The sequence below is a fragment of the Neophocaena asiaeorientalis genome, unplaced genomic scaffold (assembly GCF_003031525.2).
Source record: "Neophocaena asiaeorientalis asiaeorientalis breed wild unplaced genomic scaffold, Neophocaena_asiaeorientalis_V1.1 scaffold34, whole genome shotgun sequence".
Classification (NCBI taxonomy): domain Eukaryota; kingdom Metazoa; phylum Chordata; class Mammalia; order Artiodactyla; family Phocoenidae; genus Neophocaena; species Neophocaena asiaeorientalis.
In genome coordinates, this window is record NW_020172464.1 from 1,076,376 (window position 1) to 1,092,444 (window position 16,069).

A 16,069-nucleotide genomic window follows, 5' to 3' on the forward strand; every position below is an offset into this window, starting at 1 on the left:
CTGGCATGACTGAAATGTTGAGGATTTTGCTGCCTGGAGTGACTACTTCATCCTCCTCCGCTTTCCCTGGTCACAGGCCTTTTCTTTTCTTTTTTTTTTTGCGGTACGCGGGCCTCTCACTGCTGTGGCCTTTCCCGTTGCGGAGCACAGACTCCGGACACGCAGGCTCAGCGGCCATGGCTCACAGGCCCAGCTGCTCCGCGGCATGTGGGATCCTCCCGGACCAGGGCACGAACCCGTGTCCCCTGCATTGGCAGGCGGACTCTCAACCACTGCGCCACCAGGGAAGCCCCACACTGCACCTTTCATAGCACCTGTATTACTTGATGGCCCTGATTTCAGAGATGGAATCATATTTATCTTGGCACCCCCAACACCTAGCAAAGTACCTGGTACTTAATAAGTGATCCATAAATTCTTGCTGAATGTGAACTATTGACTGAATAAATGCTGCCTTTTGCTGCTTTCTGATCTGCCACGATCAAGACTGGAGTTTTGAGCAGCATTTCTGGTACTGAGAATGGGGTTACCCGGCTTCACACATTTGCAAGACAACCGTCCAGGACTGGGGGTGTAGTAGGTGTTACCAAACAGGAGGGAGCTACTGCCAACTTTAAGAAGCAAACCCCAGCAAACCCAAGATCTTTGTAGGCTTTTTCCTACAAAGGAGCTAATTGGCACAGATGAGATAGGAGTTAATGGTCCCTTGAAGGACAGTTAATTAGCATATTAATGGAGTTCTGTTTATACTTCCCTTGTAGTCATTTGTTATTGCAACACCCAGTGCCACTGGTCATTGCTGCAAAAAGTGAAATCAGTTTTATTTATTTATTTATTTTTGTATTGCTATATATGTTGTATTGTAAAATATGTCAAAGAGTATGGAGGCTACACACACACACACACACACACACACACGATTTACAGAAGAAGAAGAAAATTGACCCCTGAAGACCTCCACCCAAGTTAAGAAACAGATCAGAGCCTGTCTTTCCACAAACACTACCTCACTTTTGTGATATCATTCCCTTGCTTTTCTTTTGTGAAATCAGTTTTAAAAGCAGGGACTAATGACTCTAATGAAAGCTGCTTGTTTAGTTCAAAGAAACAAGTAATTAGAGCAAAAGTGTAAACAGAATTTCCGTTAATGACTTGGCACATTGTTGTTTCCTGCTGTGGCTCTTAGCTGAGGTTCAGTCTTTGGCTTTCACAGGTATAAATCAGCACACACACACACAAACACTACACACACGAATACACATGAATGGAATGTTTTCTGGAAACAGGGAGGCCTGAAGGTATAAATGGAGGTGTAGTTATGAAAAGATTAAACCTTTCCCTAACCCTTAGGCAACCATCCACGGTAAAGCCCTTGGAAGGGATGACCCACCCTTTTGCATGAAACAGACGTGCTAACAGTACTTACTCAAAAGGCACTTTACCTGAACTTTGCAGGAAACCTTCACAGGGTCTCCAGGCTCAGGACGAAAGCCAACAATCTAGCAAAAGAAAACCAGCGTTTTTTTAAAAAACAAAAAACAAAACAGATTTGACAGTAAAAATATGGCTTTTCTAAATCCCCCTTGAGTTGTCCTTTCTTTAGGCATAAACATGATCTATTTTGCCCTCTCGGAAATGTTACAGAAAGCAGAATATGCAAAGTATCTTCTGAGCTGCTCAGCTCAGCTTACTTCTTATTTTATTTGTGCCTGATATTCATACAATGGTAACTGCAGCAGGATTACCCTGAAAATGCAAAGAATGTACTGGGTCAAGAGGAGTGTGCCTGGTAAGGCTCTGCCACACCTGAGGCATGGCAGGAGAGAAGGAAAATGCATTTCTTGTGATATAGGAATTGTCCCAGGCTTCCCTGGTGGCGCAGTGGTTGAGAGTCCGCCTGCCGATGCAGGGGACACGGGTTTGTGCCCCAGTCCAGGAAGATCCCACATGCCGCGGAGCGGCTGGGCCCGTGAGCCATGGCCGCTGAGCCTGCGCGTCCGGAGCCTGTGCTCCGCAATGGGAGAGGCCACAACAGTGAGAGGCCCGCGTACCGCAAAAAAAAAATTTTTTTAAATAATAAAATAAATAAATAAGAATTGTCCCCCATGCCACCCCCATGTCAGTCCCCTGTTCCAAACAGCTCAAGATCTCATTCCTGACAGAGCATCAAAGGTTTAGGGGTGCTGGAGAAGAATCAAAATAGAAAGTGTTCAGGGAGAAAAGGAATTATTGCTTGGTAGGTTTGTCTGGTTGTTTGTATTAGTGATGCTCTTGGTAAAAATGGCCAAACTTACAGTGTATGAAGACAGAGCCCAAGAGAAATGTAGCAGCCAGAGCCTTCCTACCCAACTCATCCACTTATCATAGACAGAGTGACAAGGGCCAATATACCCGGTTCATCTTTAGAAGGATGCAGGGCTGTCCAGTAGAGTAGCCAAAAGTAGGGTCCTCCAGGCCAGAGCAGTTCTTCAGGAAGGAGCGCTTAAATTGGCAGGCCTTCTTGTCCTCATCCTCATCACCATCTTGGATGAAGTATTGGCCCGGGGGGCAATCTACGTTCATTTCCTCTTGAAGACTGTCGTTATAACCTAAAGTGTGGGTGGCAAAGGGTCATGTTAGATAGGTACTACAGAGGAAGGCCATGTTTTCAGTAGTTCTCTTCCCTAGTTTCCTTTCTCCAGGAACTTGCTTGTGCTCCTCTGAAAGCCCACTCAGTTTGTCCTAGGGCCTGTGACGTGGCATCAGGTGCCCAAGGCCCTTCATCAGCAACATACCTCCAAGAAGCCTTCTGGGCTGGTCCCCTCAGCCCACTTTGATTGCTTGTCCCCTTGCTTTTCATTCCCTTGAACTTCTTCGATATCTGTCTCTGGATTGTATGTTTATCGCTTTATAACTTTTCTCTATTTTTCATTATTTCTTTTCTGATATGGTAGATTGTAAACTTGGAGGGCTGCCTTTCCTACTTCTGGGAGAGGAATAGGCAAAATAGTAGATGGATTTTGGAAGAAGGATTGAATCATATCGAGGCATGGCATATATAAGGAGGCAAAGCCCCTGGGTTAAATATCTTTAAGTTCAGCCTAGGGAAACATCTCTCTTTGAGGTCAATGAGAGGCACCCGATGCAAGACAGTGAAGAGTGTGTGTTGTGGGACAGGAGGAAGGGGGAGGACAAAGAGGAGGAGATAAACCAGCTCCTCATTCTTTACAGAGGGAAGTTAGCACTGCAAAATAGAAGCTTAGGTTGAAAGACAGAAAACAATGACAACCATAGGGTCTCCACTGAGAGGGTGAGGGGGTGAGATCTTGTCTACTGAGACCTGAGGCACTCAGAGTTAGTGTCCCTTTACACTGGATGGAATTTAACATGTGCCCCAGGTACATATATCAGGGAGAGAGCTGAAAAGGGCTATCTGTGAGCTGACTCTTTGGGCTACTAGATGCCAGAGAACTGGGCTTTAGAAATTACTGCATTATTTCCAGTTTGGTTCTAAATGATGGAATCCAGTTAGTCCTGTTAGATCCAGCCCCCATGCATTCATGTTCCAAGTAGCTCAGTTTTTTAGAGGAGTTTGTGCACCTACAATCCACCAGCGTTGAAACTCCAAACGTAACTGGGAATTTTAAATCTATTCTAATTATGGCTAAGCCTTTATTTGTCCTTTGACAAAGCTACATTCAATTCAAGGTTTTGTTTTAATCTCTCTCTCTCTCTCTCTCTCTCTTTTTAGAGTAAACTATGTTCAAATAACAACTTTCTAAATAGAAGCTCTAATCATGTGCTCCTTGTTTCTCTTGAGGTAGTTCCATTAAAAATACTGTGACATGGACGTGACCCTTATTGCAAAATCCCTGTCCTCATGGGAATGAAATTGATACTCTGGGATGTCTATTTCAGAGATGTGTTCCTTTTTAACAGGGCATATTATCTACACTTAGGAGGTAAAAAACCCAATGCTTTTCCTAATGTTCCCCACCTGTGTCATCAGGTCAGAATTGATATTTCTGAATCTACTACCTTCTCAGAGGAATTTCCTCAGCAGAGATTCTGGCAGTACATTTGCAATAGCTCACAAACATTTTGAAAGAAAAGAAGATATTGTGCTGCCTATGATGCCCAAAACATTTTGGGGAGCCAAAAGTGGAACTACGTGGATTCAAAAAGAACCCAGCCCCTCTAATTTTACAGGTGAGGAATCTGAAGCTCAGACTTAAGCAAGATGACACTGAGCATTACCAATACAAAGCTGAGTTTCTAACTCCTGGTCATATGGCAGCAACAAAGAATTATGAAAAGCAGAACTTCTCGAGCTTTAATGGACATACAGATCACCTGCGGATCCCCATTCAGCAGGTCTCTGGAGCCTGAGATTCTGCCTTTCCAACAAACTCCCAAGTGATGCTGATGCTGCTGGTACCTGGGTCACACTTTGAGTAGCAAGGGTGTCGAGAACAGAAACAAGGGTTTAAATTTAAACACTACTGCTAGTGGGAGACTTTGATCACATTTCTCCTCCTTTCTGAGCCTTAGTTCCCCCAATGGGGATGATAGACTCTGCTATGCAGGGTTAAAGTTCAGTGACAACATTTACACATTTAAATAACATTTCCTATCACATAAGAGAATCCTCTTAATTCAGTGCACATTCTGTTGGCCACCCCCATCACCCCACTTCAGCCAGGCCAGGGAAACCAAACCTGGCTTTTTTTCCACAAATAATAGGTGCAGTAAACCCATGGGGCCTCCTCTTTGACAGCTGAATAAATACAGAGACTGTGTGCTCTGTGTTTAACCTTAACCAAGCTGCTACCTCAGTTTTCACCCTGTGTAAGGGCTTCTCAGAAAGCCATTCGTTCACCCCTGAAAATGTATCTGATGACGCTATAGAAAACACTTGCTATCAAAATGTTGGAGTGAGTGCCACCCAGAGATTCTTCCTCTAACTCCCTTTTGGACTGCTATTTAAATGAAGACACTTTTTCTCCTCCTTTAAGATGGATCATCTCCAAGAAATGAATTCTCTTACCTTGAGAAAACATAGGAGGCAAGAATCTTCCTGTTCTGGAGAACACTCTTCTTTTCTCACCACTACCTCCCCCAGATGGCCTCTCCCACCGTGGAGCACAGGCTCCGGACGCGCAGGCCAGTGGCCATGGCCCATGGGCCCAGCAGCTCCGCAGCATGTGGGATCCTCCCGGACCGGGGCACGAACCCCCGTCCCCTGCATCGGCAGGTGGACTCCCAACCACTGTGCCACCAGGGAAGCCCCCGAATTATCTTTTATAATTGATCATTATTGAGCCATCTGGATGTGCCCAGGACATAACTAGGTGCTATAGGGTGTTCAGGAAGAGAAAACAAGTTCTCTGCCCCAATGAACTTATCATCTTACTGGCTTATATGCTTTCAAGGCAACATACAATCACAAACCACAGCAGTTTTGATTGTATCTGCAGGTGCTGAGGGGGATGCATGGTAAGGAAAAACCAGAATGGGCAGTGCTAGTAAGACTGGGATTTCTGAGCCAAGTGAATTTTGAATTTTGAGTTCCCACCCATCACCTTTCCAAAGAGATTCTCACCATTCAGAGGAACTTACCCTGGAGAAAGCCATTTAGACTAATCACATAATGCTGCCAAGTGTCAGGTTCAGAAACGTTGAAGTTGAAGTTAAGGCTATGGGCGAAGGGTCTGATCATAACTCCTGGCAATGAAAACAGGTCTTGGATATATTAACCCATTCTTGGGATACTTTTTTTGTATCGATTCCCATGAAACCATTTCCCCCCAGGCAATCAAAATGAAAAGGACCATAATTTGCTAAGTACCATTTTACTTTTACTCTTAATAATTGAATCCCTAAGTCATTACCGGGAAGAGCCAAAGTTAATTGGAGCTGAACATGCTGTGCAAGCAGATTTCTGTCCAGCAAATTCTGAGAGCACAGGGTATTTGGGCACTCACCAGGAGGCTTCACCCTCTCAGTGAAGGTCGGCATGTAAGGACTGATGGTCAGAAATAGCGTGTACATGCAGAGGGTGATCACAGCGGCCAGGGAAGCATAGAAGAAGAAGTAAATGACTAAGATCAGGCCTGCAGAACAATCACAGATGAGGGTGGTCAGTGCTGGCCAACAAGCCCTGCCTCTGCATTTGAACTCATGAACCAGAACCAACCCAAACACGTGACATGGCTTTTTGTTTAATTCCCCAGATTCAGTATGTCCTTGCTTATTCAGGTTTCACCAATTTGAAATTGGTGAGAATTGCGTCAGAGGTCTGATTGCAGTTTACCTTTACAGCATCTCCGATGGAAGGGCTTGCTGAGCAAATGATGACCGTGAACGAGATTACAGGGGCGTGGAGTTTAAAGTACTGCAGAGGGCAAATTGCTTGGGAGTCCTCTGGGCAATGGTTGATGTCCTAAGTACAAATCATTCTTCGCTATTCATTAAAGTAGGTGCCCTAAAGAGTCCTAGCAGCTTGGTTCCAGTGATTATATGTATTTGCAAGTGATGAAAACAGCATTTCTTTTCACATAGCCTATAATTCAAACCTTTGATTCGTTTCCACTGGGTGTGCCTCTAATGAAGGCAAAGTGAGGTTTCACTTTACGTATTTCAAATCTTCTTTATCTTTGGCAAAACTCTAAGTGACTCTGCTTTTCAAAAAGAACACTAACGCAGGATGGGGAAGGGAAGAGGGGCAAACTGTACTTAATTACTGACACCTGCTACCTGTGAGCTCAGCCTGTGAGCTATAAGTTATAGAACCTCCTGGCACCCCCGACTTCTCACAGGTAAAATGGGGATAAGTTCAGCACTTACCTCATATTCTGATCAATATCCCTAACACTATTTGAAATTCAGCCTTTCCTTACATCCTGTGCTGACTCTACCACTTCCTAACTGTTTAATCTTAGACATGGTATTTACCTCTCTGGGCCTCAATTTCCTCATCTGTAAGATGAGGATAATAATAGTACTTACTTCTTAACATTGAATAATGCATATAAATAGCACAGCACAGAGCCTGGCATATACTAAGTGCTCTGTAAGTGGCAGTCTTCATCATTGTTATTATTAATATTATTATTGCCATAGGACCAGAAGCACAGTTGTGTGAATTCTTCCTCTGTGGGCTGGATTAGCACTAGGTTTGCCCCAGGATTAGGCAGCACAGAATGAGTGAATGAGCATGAGATTGCTGCTGAGAAGCTCTTTCAAGTCCTCCTTGGGGCTCTCTCAGAAAATAATATCTAGCTCCACTCACAGCAGTGACATGATGTCGGAGCTACAGATTTGAACTGAATCATGAACCAGAAACTGGAACAAACCACATAACTTTGCTGTACCCCAAACCAAATCCAAATATTAATTTTTTATAAGTAGATATTCATTTTAATTATTAATTAAATATTAAATTTTAAGTTGAACCATGAACCAAATAAAATGAACCAAAAAAAATAGAAAAAAAGGAGTAGGGAAAAGGAGAAAAAAATTCTTACTAATCTAACTAGAAGTGAACCTTTATGTTTTATAAGATGAACTAAAGCAGAACTGGAATATGAACACATTGATTCAGTTGGAGTCCCTGGAGAAGAAACAGCAGCACCTCGTGTGCTTGTGATACTTGGCTGCTGCCCGCCTGCTGTCCTGATGGGATGTGCCTTGTGACTCCTCCTCCAACCCTCTACCCCCATCCCCATCCTGGGAACCGATCAACAGCTGGAGCCATCCTGGGGGACCAGAAGGCTCAGTTTCATGGATGAGAGGAAAGCAATAGAATACGGGTACATTCCCCTGGAGATATCTTCCTTCTTGCCCAGGATGTGTGGCCAGGAAGCTGTAGATGGGAGAAGGGCACTAGCAAGGAGTCCCCTCAGCTTTGCCCAGGAGTCTGTGCCCTGGAGTCTGTGATAGGCTAACTGTCTCAGCTACACCACCCCTTGCCCCCGGCAAAACCAAGCACTGTACCCACCTGAACCCATTGATCCCTCCAAACCCTTTCTGTTCCAAATGTCCAAGTTTTACTTGGGCTGCTCCTTTAGGTAATCCAGGGTTTTCTCCTGAATGTCCCACCCGAGCTTGGATAGACCATTATATCTTGAATAGACTAGGTACCCACGATCCCAACTCTTCAGTCCTTCCACTAAAACACCCCATCAGGTCCTAAGGCCCTGTCCATCAGGGCCTTGCTCATTGCTAGAGTTCATGAAGACAGCATGATGTTCTGGCAAGAGAATGAACTCCAGTGTTCATCCAAGCTGGGTTTGAATCCCAGTACTGCCACTTTATTAACTGTGTGACTTTAGATAAGTTACTTACCCTCTCTAAGCCTCAGTTTCTGCATCTGTAAAATGGGGATAATAATATTACTACCTCATACAGTTCTTGTCAGTACCCAATAAAATAACATAAAGCTCCTAAGAATAGAAGTTGCCCAGCTATCAGAGGAAAAGCCCACAATATAATAATAGGCTGGGTGAATATGTTGGTCATTTTGATGTCCAGGCTGGGACAGTGTTAGTAAGTGCTTAAGTGGCACCTAGTTCTCAAGCAGGAGGGCAGCAAGGCATGTGGCGGCCTAGGCATTAGCATCACTATTTGCCCTTTGCCCAGGGGTAGCCCGGGCTCTCCTTAGACCCGCTACCCCGAGGCCTGGATACGGCCTACCATGCAGTGTCCCCACTGCCATATCTTCCCTGGGCACTTGAACCTTCCTCCCTCATCCCCACTTGTTGGCCTATGGATTGTTCTCCGCAGGCGCAGTTGGGATCAGCTCATCTGGTTAAGTTCCAATGGCTGGCTGTTTAAGGGTTAATGTAGGGCTCCCTCTCCCAGAATCACACTTGCATCTCACAAGGCCTGTTTTTCCAGTCCTCTTTAGGCAAGGGAGAAACAGCTGTGCCCCCTTTTGGAGCCCCAGTGAGTGTCCAGCATTTGTCTGCAGCTTCCAGAACGTCGGAATGTTCCTTGAATGGTACATTTGTTCCAGTTGAGAGTTCGAGGGATGGGCAGGGGTGGGGCTGGGAACTGAAGAGGGGTGAAGGGAGGTGGGTGTTGTTCAGAGCCCCACACCTGCTATTGCTAATTCCAGGCAGCAGGGCTGGCTGTTTCACCCTGACTGAGCTGAATTAGAAACATAAACTACAAAGGAGGGAATTCTCAGCCAAAGGGGCCTTTAGAAGGCATGACCATCGACTTTAGCAACCTAGACCCTTGGCACTGAGGGACTCTTATTTTATCCATAGAGTTATCTATTGTTTTCTTCTGTGGGTTAACTGAATTCAAACCAGCGGCTGCTCTTTTCCTGGGATGTTCAGAGACTATGGCGAGTGTGAATTTTACCACAAGCTAAATCTCCTGATAAGGATCAGCATTAATAGTTCAAGAGGTGAGTAGGACCCTGGGAGAGGCGTGCTGGGGAAGCTGTGAAGTAAAGGTGGTGGCAGCATGTGGTACAAAGAGGAAATGCTGGGGACCGCGATTCTGCCATTGATCAAGCAATATGGGGACTCAGCCGTAAATTGCTAGAAATGATCCCTTTAACCCATTTCTCTCTATACACCATGGGATCGATTGCAAAGCACATGCAAGCTGGGGCCAGGGGCAGCCGTGGCTCTCCTTCACTGATATTACGAGGTGAAATGATGAGGCTGTACAAACCCTTGGTCAGGTTAGCAGGGTCTTGGGTCTCGTATCTTAGGAATAGTCTTCTGCATAGTACTTTGTACTTTACAATTTTAACATCTTATTGGAGCCTCAGGCTGATCCTGTGAGAGAGGTAAGGCAGATACTGTTTCCTTCATTAAGCAGGTGAGGAAACTGAGGCTCAGAGAAAATAAACGATGAGCCCAAAGTTACAGATAGAAAGTGACAGGGCTGGGGCTTCAAAGAAATCTGCACTTTTTCAACTCATTCTTACTGTCTCTCTGCACTGCAAATGCTATTGAGCCCAGTGTATTTCAGCTATACAATCAAGTTTGTTCACCCACTTGGGAGTTTGTTCTGATGAGATCTGCCCATTAATTTCCCTAGGCAGTGATCCTGTTACATGAAGTGCTAGAGAACTTTGCAGACAAGCCCATCCAACGTATGGTAAAGGAGTCCTGGACACCAAGCCAAAAGCAAAGGACACCCGACTGGGGCATTGGGACAACTGGGACTTACTCCAACTCTGACCTGTTCGGGCCAGAGACATCCTTTTCTCCGGATCCCACAGGTATTCGTTCACGATCTGCCATTTCCGCCACCAGGCACTGCCTGTTTCCTGAGCCTGACTCTCTTCCTCTTCCTTTTCCTCTTCTTCTTTCCCCTCCTCTTCTTCCTCCTCCTCCTCCTCCAAATCAGGTACCACCATCACCCGAGCCTCTTCTTCTGCTTCTTCCTCTTCATCTGCTAAGTAGTTCTGATTCACTTCATCCTGATCATCCTGAAACAGTGACAAAACACAATCCCCTTTTTGGAGAAGAAGATTTCCAATGGCACATCCCACCAGCCAAAATAAATGGAAAACGACTCAATATTTGGAGATGCTTCAGATGTCCACTTACCCATAAACATACCTGTTGTTACAAGAGGCAGATTTCTTTCTCTCTGTTCTTTTGCAGGAAATATCCTTTCTATGACCCATTTTGACCCAATATTCTTTCCATAGAGGTGCAAGTCTTATTATCGGCTTCAGGCATTTGGGCTGTTCCCCTAGGACTGCTCATGTCATTACTCTGTCCTGGGGCCTTGGCTTCCCGCTTAGCTTTGTCTGGCCTGTCAGGGCAGAGCTGAGCTCAACACTGGAGGATGGAGTAGTTTTAGACACTCGTGTCCGTGATGGCAAATTCTCAGTCCAAGCCAGCTTTGTCCTAACACCCTGTACACTTTCAGCTGCTCAACCTCACCATCCTAACTTGTGGCTAAAAATAGCCTGGGACAGACATCAGGAGGAGAGGCCAGCTGCTGTACCCCTCCTCAAAACTTAGACTGCCTTCCCAACAGAAAACAAGAGATGGGGGCGTTACTTGCTGCTTCTCTGACTGTTGCCCACACTGGAACCTCCTCCTGCCTTAAGCAGGTTGGACAGACCACCTGAGGGCTGGCACGGCAACTGATACGTCATCTTCCCCCCACCAACCCCATACCCTAGTCAGAAGTCTGGGCACGCAGTAAATGCTCAGCACATATTTGTTGATTGACTGATTGCAGCCATTACTTGAGATCTGAAACTGTAATCTTCTCCGAGTGGTTCTAAGAAACTTAAACAAACAAACAAAAAAACAACAAAAAAAAAGAAAAACCCAGACTTCACCAAATGGTATTTCCAATGCCTCCCAGCCACGGGCTGGAGGGTTGGATCTTTGCTCTTTGTGGGTCTGAGGCCACCGTCCCTTCTCTCTGCTGTCCAAATCTGAAGAGTGGCGGGGCCTGTGCACCTGTTGGGGTTGGATGTGTCAAATGATAGAGGCCAGGGGCTCTGTGCTGCACCCTCCCTGCCTGATTCCTCAAAGGCCATTTAGAGGACACTCAGCTAAAAGGGCTGCCATGGCCGGGGGGGAGGGTCAGAAAACTGGATTGTTCAGAATCAGTAAAAGTGATACAGCGTGACAAGGCTGTACTCTCAGCATTCAGTCTGCCCGGCGCTATCTAGCTCTTGATTATGAGCACTCTTGAATCGCTCTCTAGTTTGTTCAAATGTACAGCTTTATGTCATGCGCCATATCAGCACTGACAGGGACCTTGAAGATTCACTTCTCCATGTGAGGCCCAGAGAGGGGACAGGATCTAGCCAAAATCACTCAGCAAGGTCATGATAGAGCTGACAGTCTCAGAACCATGCTTCCTGATACCCTGGACAATGTGATGCTTCTCACACTGAGCACAAGTGCCTAGAGGCGGTTTAGCAGAGGTGGTTTATGGAGCACGGCGATGTGTTAGATTCTGTGTTCCCAAGAGACTGGAGGTGCTTATAGTCAAAGATTTCTAACTCTGACAAGGACTCACAGAGTAAGGCTTAGGAAAATAAACCTCATCACTCAATGTTGAATGGATTAATAAATGTTCTTAAATCTCTTTCCCTTGTGTTTGAACATATGTACCCATTTGACCTCCAGAATGACATTCTGAGCACCCGGGGGCAGGGTCCATATTTTCTAACTCCTTGATGGCTCTCCACAGTGTGGAGCCCACAGCTAGGTAACCAGCAGGTACTGAACAAACGTCAGTGATAACTGCCTGACTGAAAACTCCTGAACCAGAGCTCTGGGGGAATGCTCTCACAGAGCTTGCTGCTCTGGCCTCAGCACTCATTTGGACTGTAGTGGGTAGTCATCACGGCCCCCAGAGAATCTAATGCAACTGAGAATCTCAGAGAATTTGAAGTATAACATTTCAACGTGGAGACATTTATATTCCCTTTATATTTTCTGGAAAACTTCCTTTTCTCTCCTTGTTGCCTGTTTGCCTGCCGTCCACCAAGGAGGCAGCTGGCTTTGGCCTCAGCCTGATCTTATTTGTAGATATGAGCTCTCACGATAATCCCATTAAAGATGGCTTGTCATTAAAGCTTTACCCTCCCGGGAAGAATTAACCTTCTCAGAGCTAATTTCCCCACGGCTCTCACACTGCCTGAGCTTCAGGAACCGCAAATATCTTTTCCCCTCTCCCCTGCTTCCAGGTATAGGAGAACCTCACATTGTACAAGAGAGGCACTTTTGTGCAACTAACTATTTAACGGAACCCAGTAGGGAATCCTTTGGTAATGAGAGGGTCTGTTTTTGTCAGTTTCCTAAAGTGGCACTGCCCTCATGTGATAGTGTATGTGAGTGTGCTGGGGCCATCGTGTTGCCCTAAAAGGAAAGAGTCTGAAGGGCAGAAGGTGGCTCCATTTTGAGCACTCTAAATATATAAACATATAAACAAATATATAAACAAACAGTATGACCCGAAAGGTAAATTTGTGCCCTGCACTGAGTAACACCCTGTAGACATTCAAACAGTTGGTTAATTGTCGAAGAGACATTAGCACCCGATTATTCACTGCATCAAATAATTTCTTTTTAAATTTGATCAAGTAGCCCCTATAAAGAGCAAGATCCCCTGATGCATTTAAAATCCAAACCAGTTGACAAATAATTGAAATTATACACAACGCTTTAGCAGCATTATAGAGAAAAGATGCGAAGTAAGGAATAGTTATGTATGCCCTACAGACTGTGACTGCTCTGAGACCTGGTAGGGACTTTGGGGATGTCAAAAGAGAGATTCTACAAACTGTGGCTGGAAAGTTACGAGAAGCCCTCCACAGGTTGATACGGGGTTGGAGGAATTCGTGTCTGCCTCTGCTGTCTGTTGACAGTCTCCACTTAGCTCCCTGGTTATATAAGTGGACATTCCCCCCAAAAAATGGATTAAGCTTTGTTTCTTCCTGGGGCCCAGATCACAACCCTCTCTGGGGGAGATTTCAGAATATACCTCCCCGCAAAGAAAACTACTGCAGGCGGCATATATTCATGATTTCTAGCAAAGTAAACGCAAAGAAACTTTGGGTTCAAAAAAATTTCTAATGCACCCTGGAGATAAATGGTGACATTGAAGTTGGGGTGCGTGAGTGTTGGGCAGGGCAGGGTGGCAGGCAGGGAGGCAATGGGTGGTGGAGAATCAGAGGGCTAGGGAGTGGCATGCTGCAAATATGATGGAAAGAGCACAGGATCAGAAGTCAGGAAACTTACATTCTCACTTTGGCTCTTCCAGTAACTTGCAAGTCACTCCTGTGCTCTGAGCCCCAGCAGCCTCCTTTACATAATGAGGGGTTCTGGAGAGATGATGTATAGGACTGCTCCCAACTTCTATCTAGGATTCCATGCTTTTAGCCATCGTTTGGAATTTCTGCTTTAGAAAAGAGCAGCTGGGTTCCTAAGAAGCTACCACCCAAAGCGACTGAGACAGCTGGATAGGCAGCGCCTTTCATTTCCTCTTCCCCTTCCCTTCTCTCTTGGCTAAATTTCTTGCTCTCGGAATGAAACCTCTATTCCCAGACTCCAAAAGGTCTGTTCAAATTCTAGACTCCCACGAAAAACTTTTAGAAGTCCCCCTTATTCTCTGGCATCTTCCCCTTCCCTTATGTTTGTTGCACAGGAAGAGGGGCTTCCTCTTTCAATCCAGCAATTTAGGGTGCAGTGGGGTACTGGGAGTCACTGCTCGAGCTTGAAACAATGGACTTCCTTAAACTTCACTGTTCCTGCCCATCTTAAGGAGAAGCAGCCCTAAGCCACCACCTACACATCCCCCAACCCACCCCACTAAAAAGGGACAGCAAAATATTCTGCTCCCTGGGACTCACAAGTCTGTAGCGATAACCGTATGGAAAGGCCGGAGCCCTTCTGGACCGGAGCTGCCTTCTCATGGCTGTTCAGTGGGCAGAGACGCGGCAGAGGCAGGCAAGTGGCTGAGAGCTCTGGAGCTTCTGCTGGTACAGGAGACACTGGTTGCTGGGGATACTTGGCGCCTAGTAAAAGTGAACCCTCCTGGCATGAGCCCTTCCCCAAAATAATCTAACATGCCCCTCTCTCATTGGTTGGCCCCTTCCCTGAATCAAAGGAAAGCCCTTATGGAAAAGCAAGCTCATCATTACAGGGAGGGGGAGATATTCTGGGTCACGAGGATGAGCGACTCACCCCCCCGCCCCGAACTTCATGTCTCTTCTCACTCCCTGCTCTTCTCTAGCGCCTGAGCTACTATGGGCCCAATGGAAATCTTAAGTTGTGTTCTTCTCAACTGAGAGTTGAATATCAGTGTGTGCAGGGGGTGGGGCGTGGGTGGGAGTTGGGGGTGAGGGGAGTTGGCCAAGAATAACTTTCTTTTTTCATAAGGCTGATCTCATGCAAAAGGATCTAGGGTGTCAGGAAAGATTCCCTTTGCTCTCCCCACCTCCCCCCACACACACACCAAGCCACCTACGATATTCCTTATTTGTGTCAATCCACCAGCCCCTTAAAGGTGGATTATGCGTTCTGATTTTAGAGGCCAGGCTCCTGCTTTGCCCCTCCCTGCCCAAAGAGGATCTTGGACATAAGAAGCCTTTTTCTAGCCTACATGTCAGAATGACCCCATCAGCACTACCCCTCACACACACACCCCTTGGAATCCTGGCCAAATTTCTGTAGTGGTTGAGCTCTATATTTATCCCTTAGCATCAGGGCAGGGAACAAGCCAGAACTTTGCAGTGTCAGTTTCCCAGACATATATAACTCCTGAAGCCAATGTGGGATCCAACAAAAGAAAAATTAGTAAAAACAGCCAAGAACGTTGTATAGCATTTTTGGTTTGTTTGGTTCACCCCACTGGAGCCTGGGTGGCCAAAAGGCCTAGGAGGAATGTGAGATCCTTCACAAATCCCCTCCCCCCCATTACACCCAGGTGACTGAGAATGTTGCAGGTACTGAGATTCTGGGCACATTCATAACCAAGAAAGCCAACCCAACCTCTTAGATAGATTTATTCATAATGCCAAGCCTAGACTATTCTGATGAAGACAGCTTCAATAGTGGTTAATTTTAAATATAGACTCCGTTTATTAGAACGTTATTACTCAGGATTCTTTCTTACGGAGTCTCCCCCGATACCCTCATTTGAAGAGAAAGAGAACACTGACAAAGAAAAGAGAAACTCATTCCTCTTTTTGGATTTTAATAAAAGCAAAATGTATTCCAGGGGATAACCTGGTCTCAGTAGACATTGAGCTTTATCTTTACACTTTCTCCACTTGAGATTTTTGTGTGATTCCTGATGTTAAGTATATGAGAAACCTGAAGCCCTTGGGAGCCTCAAAAACCAAACAGAGGATAGGTAAATTGGTCTTGTCTTACTAAGGCAGAAAAGACAGTACAGTCATGTTAGCAAGATCTAAAAAACTAGGAGTAGGGGGTAACATTATTCACAATAGCCAAGATACGGATACGTGTCCTGTCAACAGATGAATGGACGAGGAAGGTGTGGTATATATGCATACAATGGAATATTATTCAGCCATGAGAAAGAAGGAAATCCTGCCATTAATGACAACATAGATGGACCCTGA

The 16,069-nt window shown here is 45.6% G+C and overlaps 1 protein-coding gene across 2 annotated transcripts in view; it reads right to left on the bottom strand.

The window, feature by feature from the left end:
- ATP1B4 (ATPase Na+/K+ transporting family member beta 4) overlaps positions 1 to 14,397 on the bottom strand; it is a 16,881-nt gene extending 2,484 nt beyond the window's left edge. Inside the window, exons 1-6 of one of the 2 annotated variants that reach the window (XM_024738128.1) lie at positions 14,333 to 14,397; positions 10,183 to 10,432; positions 5,964 to 6,092; positions 5,599 to 5,703; positions 2,392 to 2,588; positions 1,443 to 1,499 (exon numbers count right to left, since the gene is read on the bottom strand). In XM_024738128.1, the coding sequence (XP_024593896.1) occupies positions 1,443 to 1,499; positions 2,392 to 2,588; positions 5,599 to 5,703; positions 5,964 to 6,092; positions 10,183 to 10,432; positions 14,333 to 14,395 (801 nt within the window). In that variant the 5' untranslated portion in view covers positions 14,396 to 14,397. Of the gene's footprint in view, positions 1 to 1,442; positions 1,500 to 2,391; positions 2,589 to 5,598; positions 5,704 to 5,963; positions 6,093 to 10,170; positions 10,433 to 14,332 lie in introns of both variants that reach the window. The other variant, XM_024738126.1, reaches the window with a different exon arrangement.
- Positions 14,398 to 16,069: the final 1,672 nt, after the last annotated feature.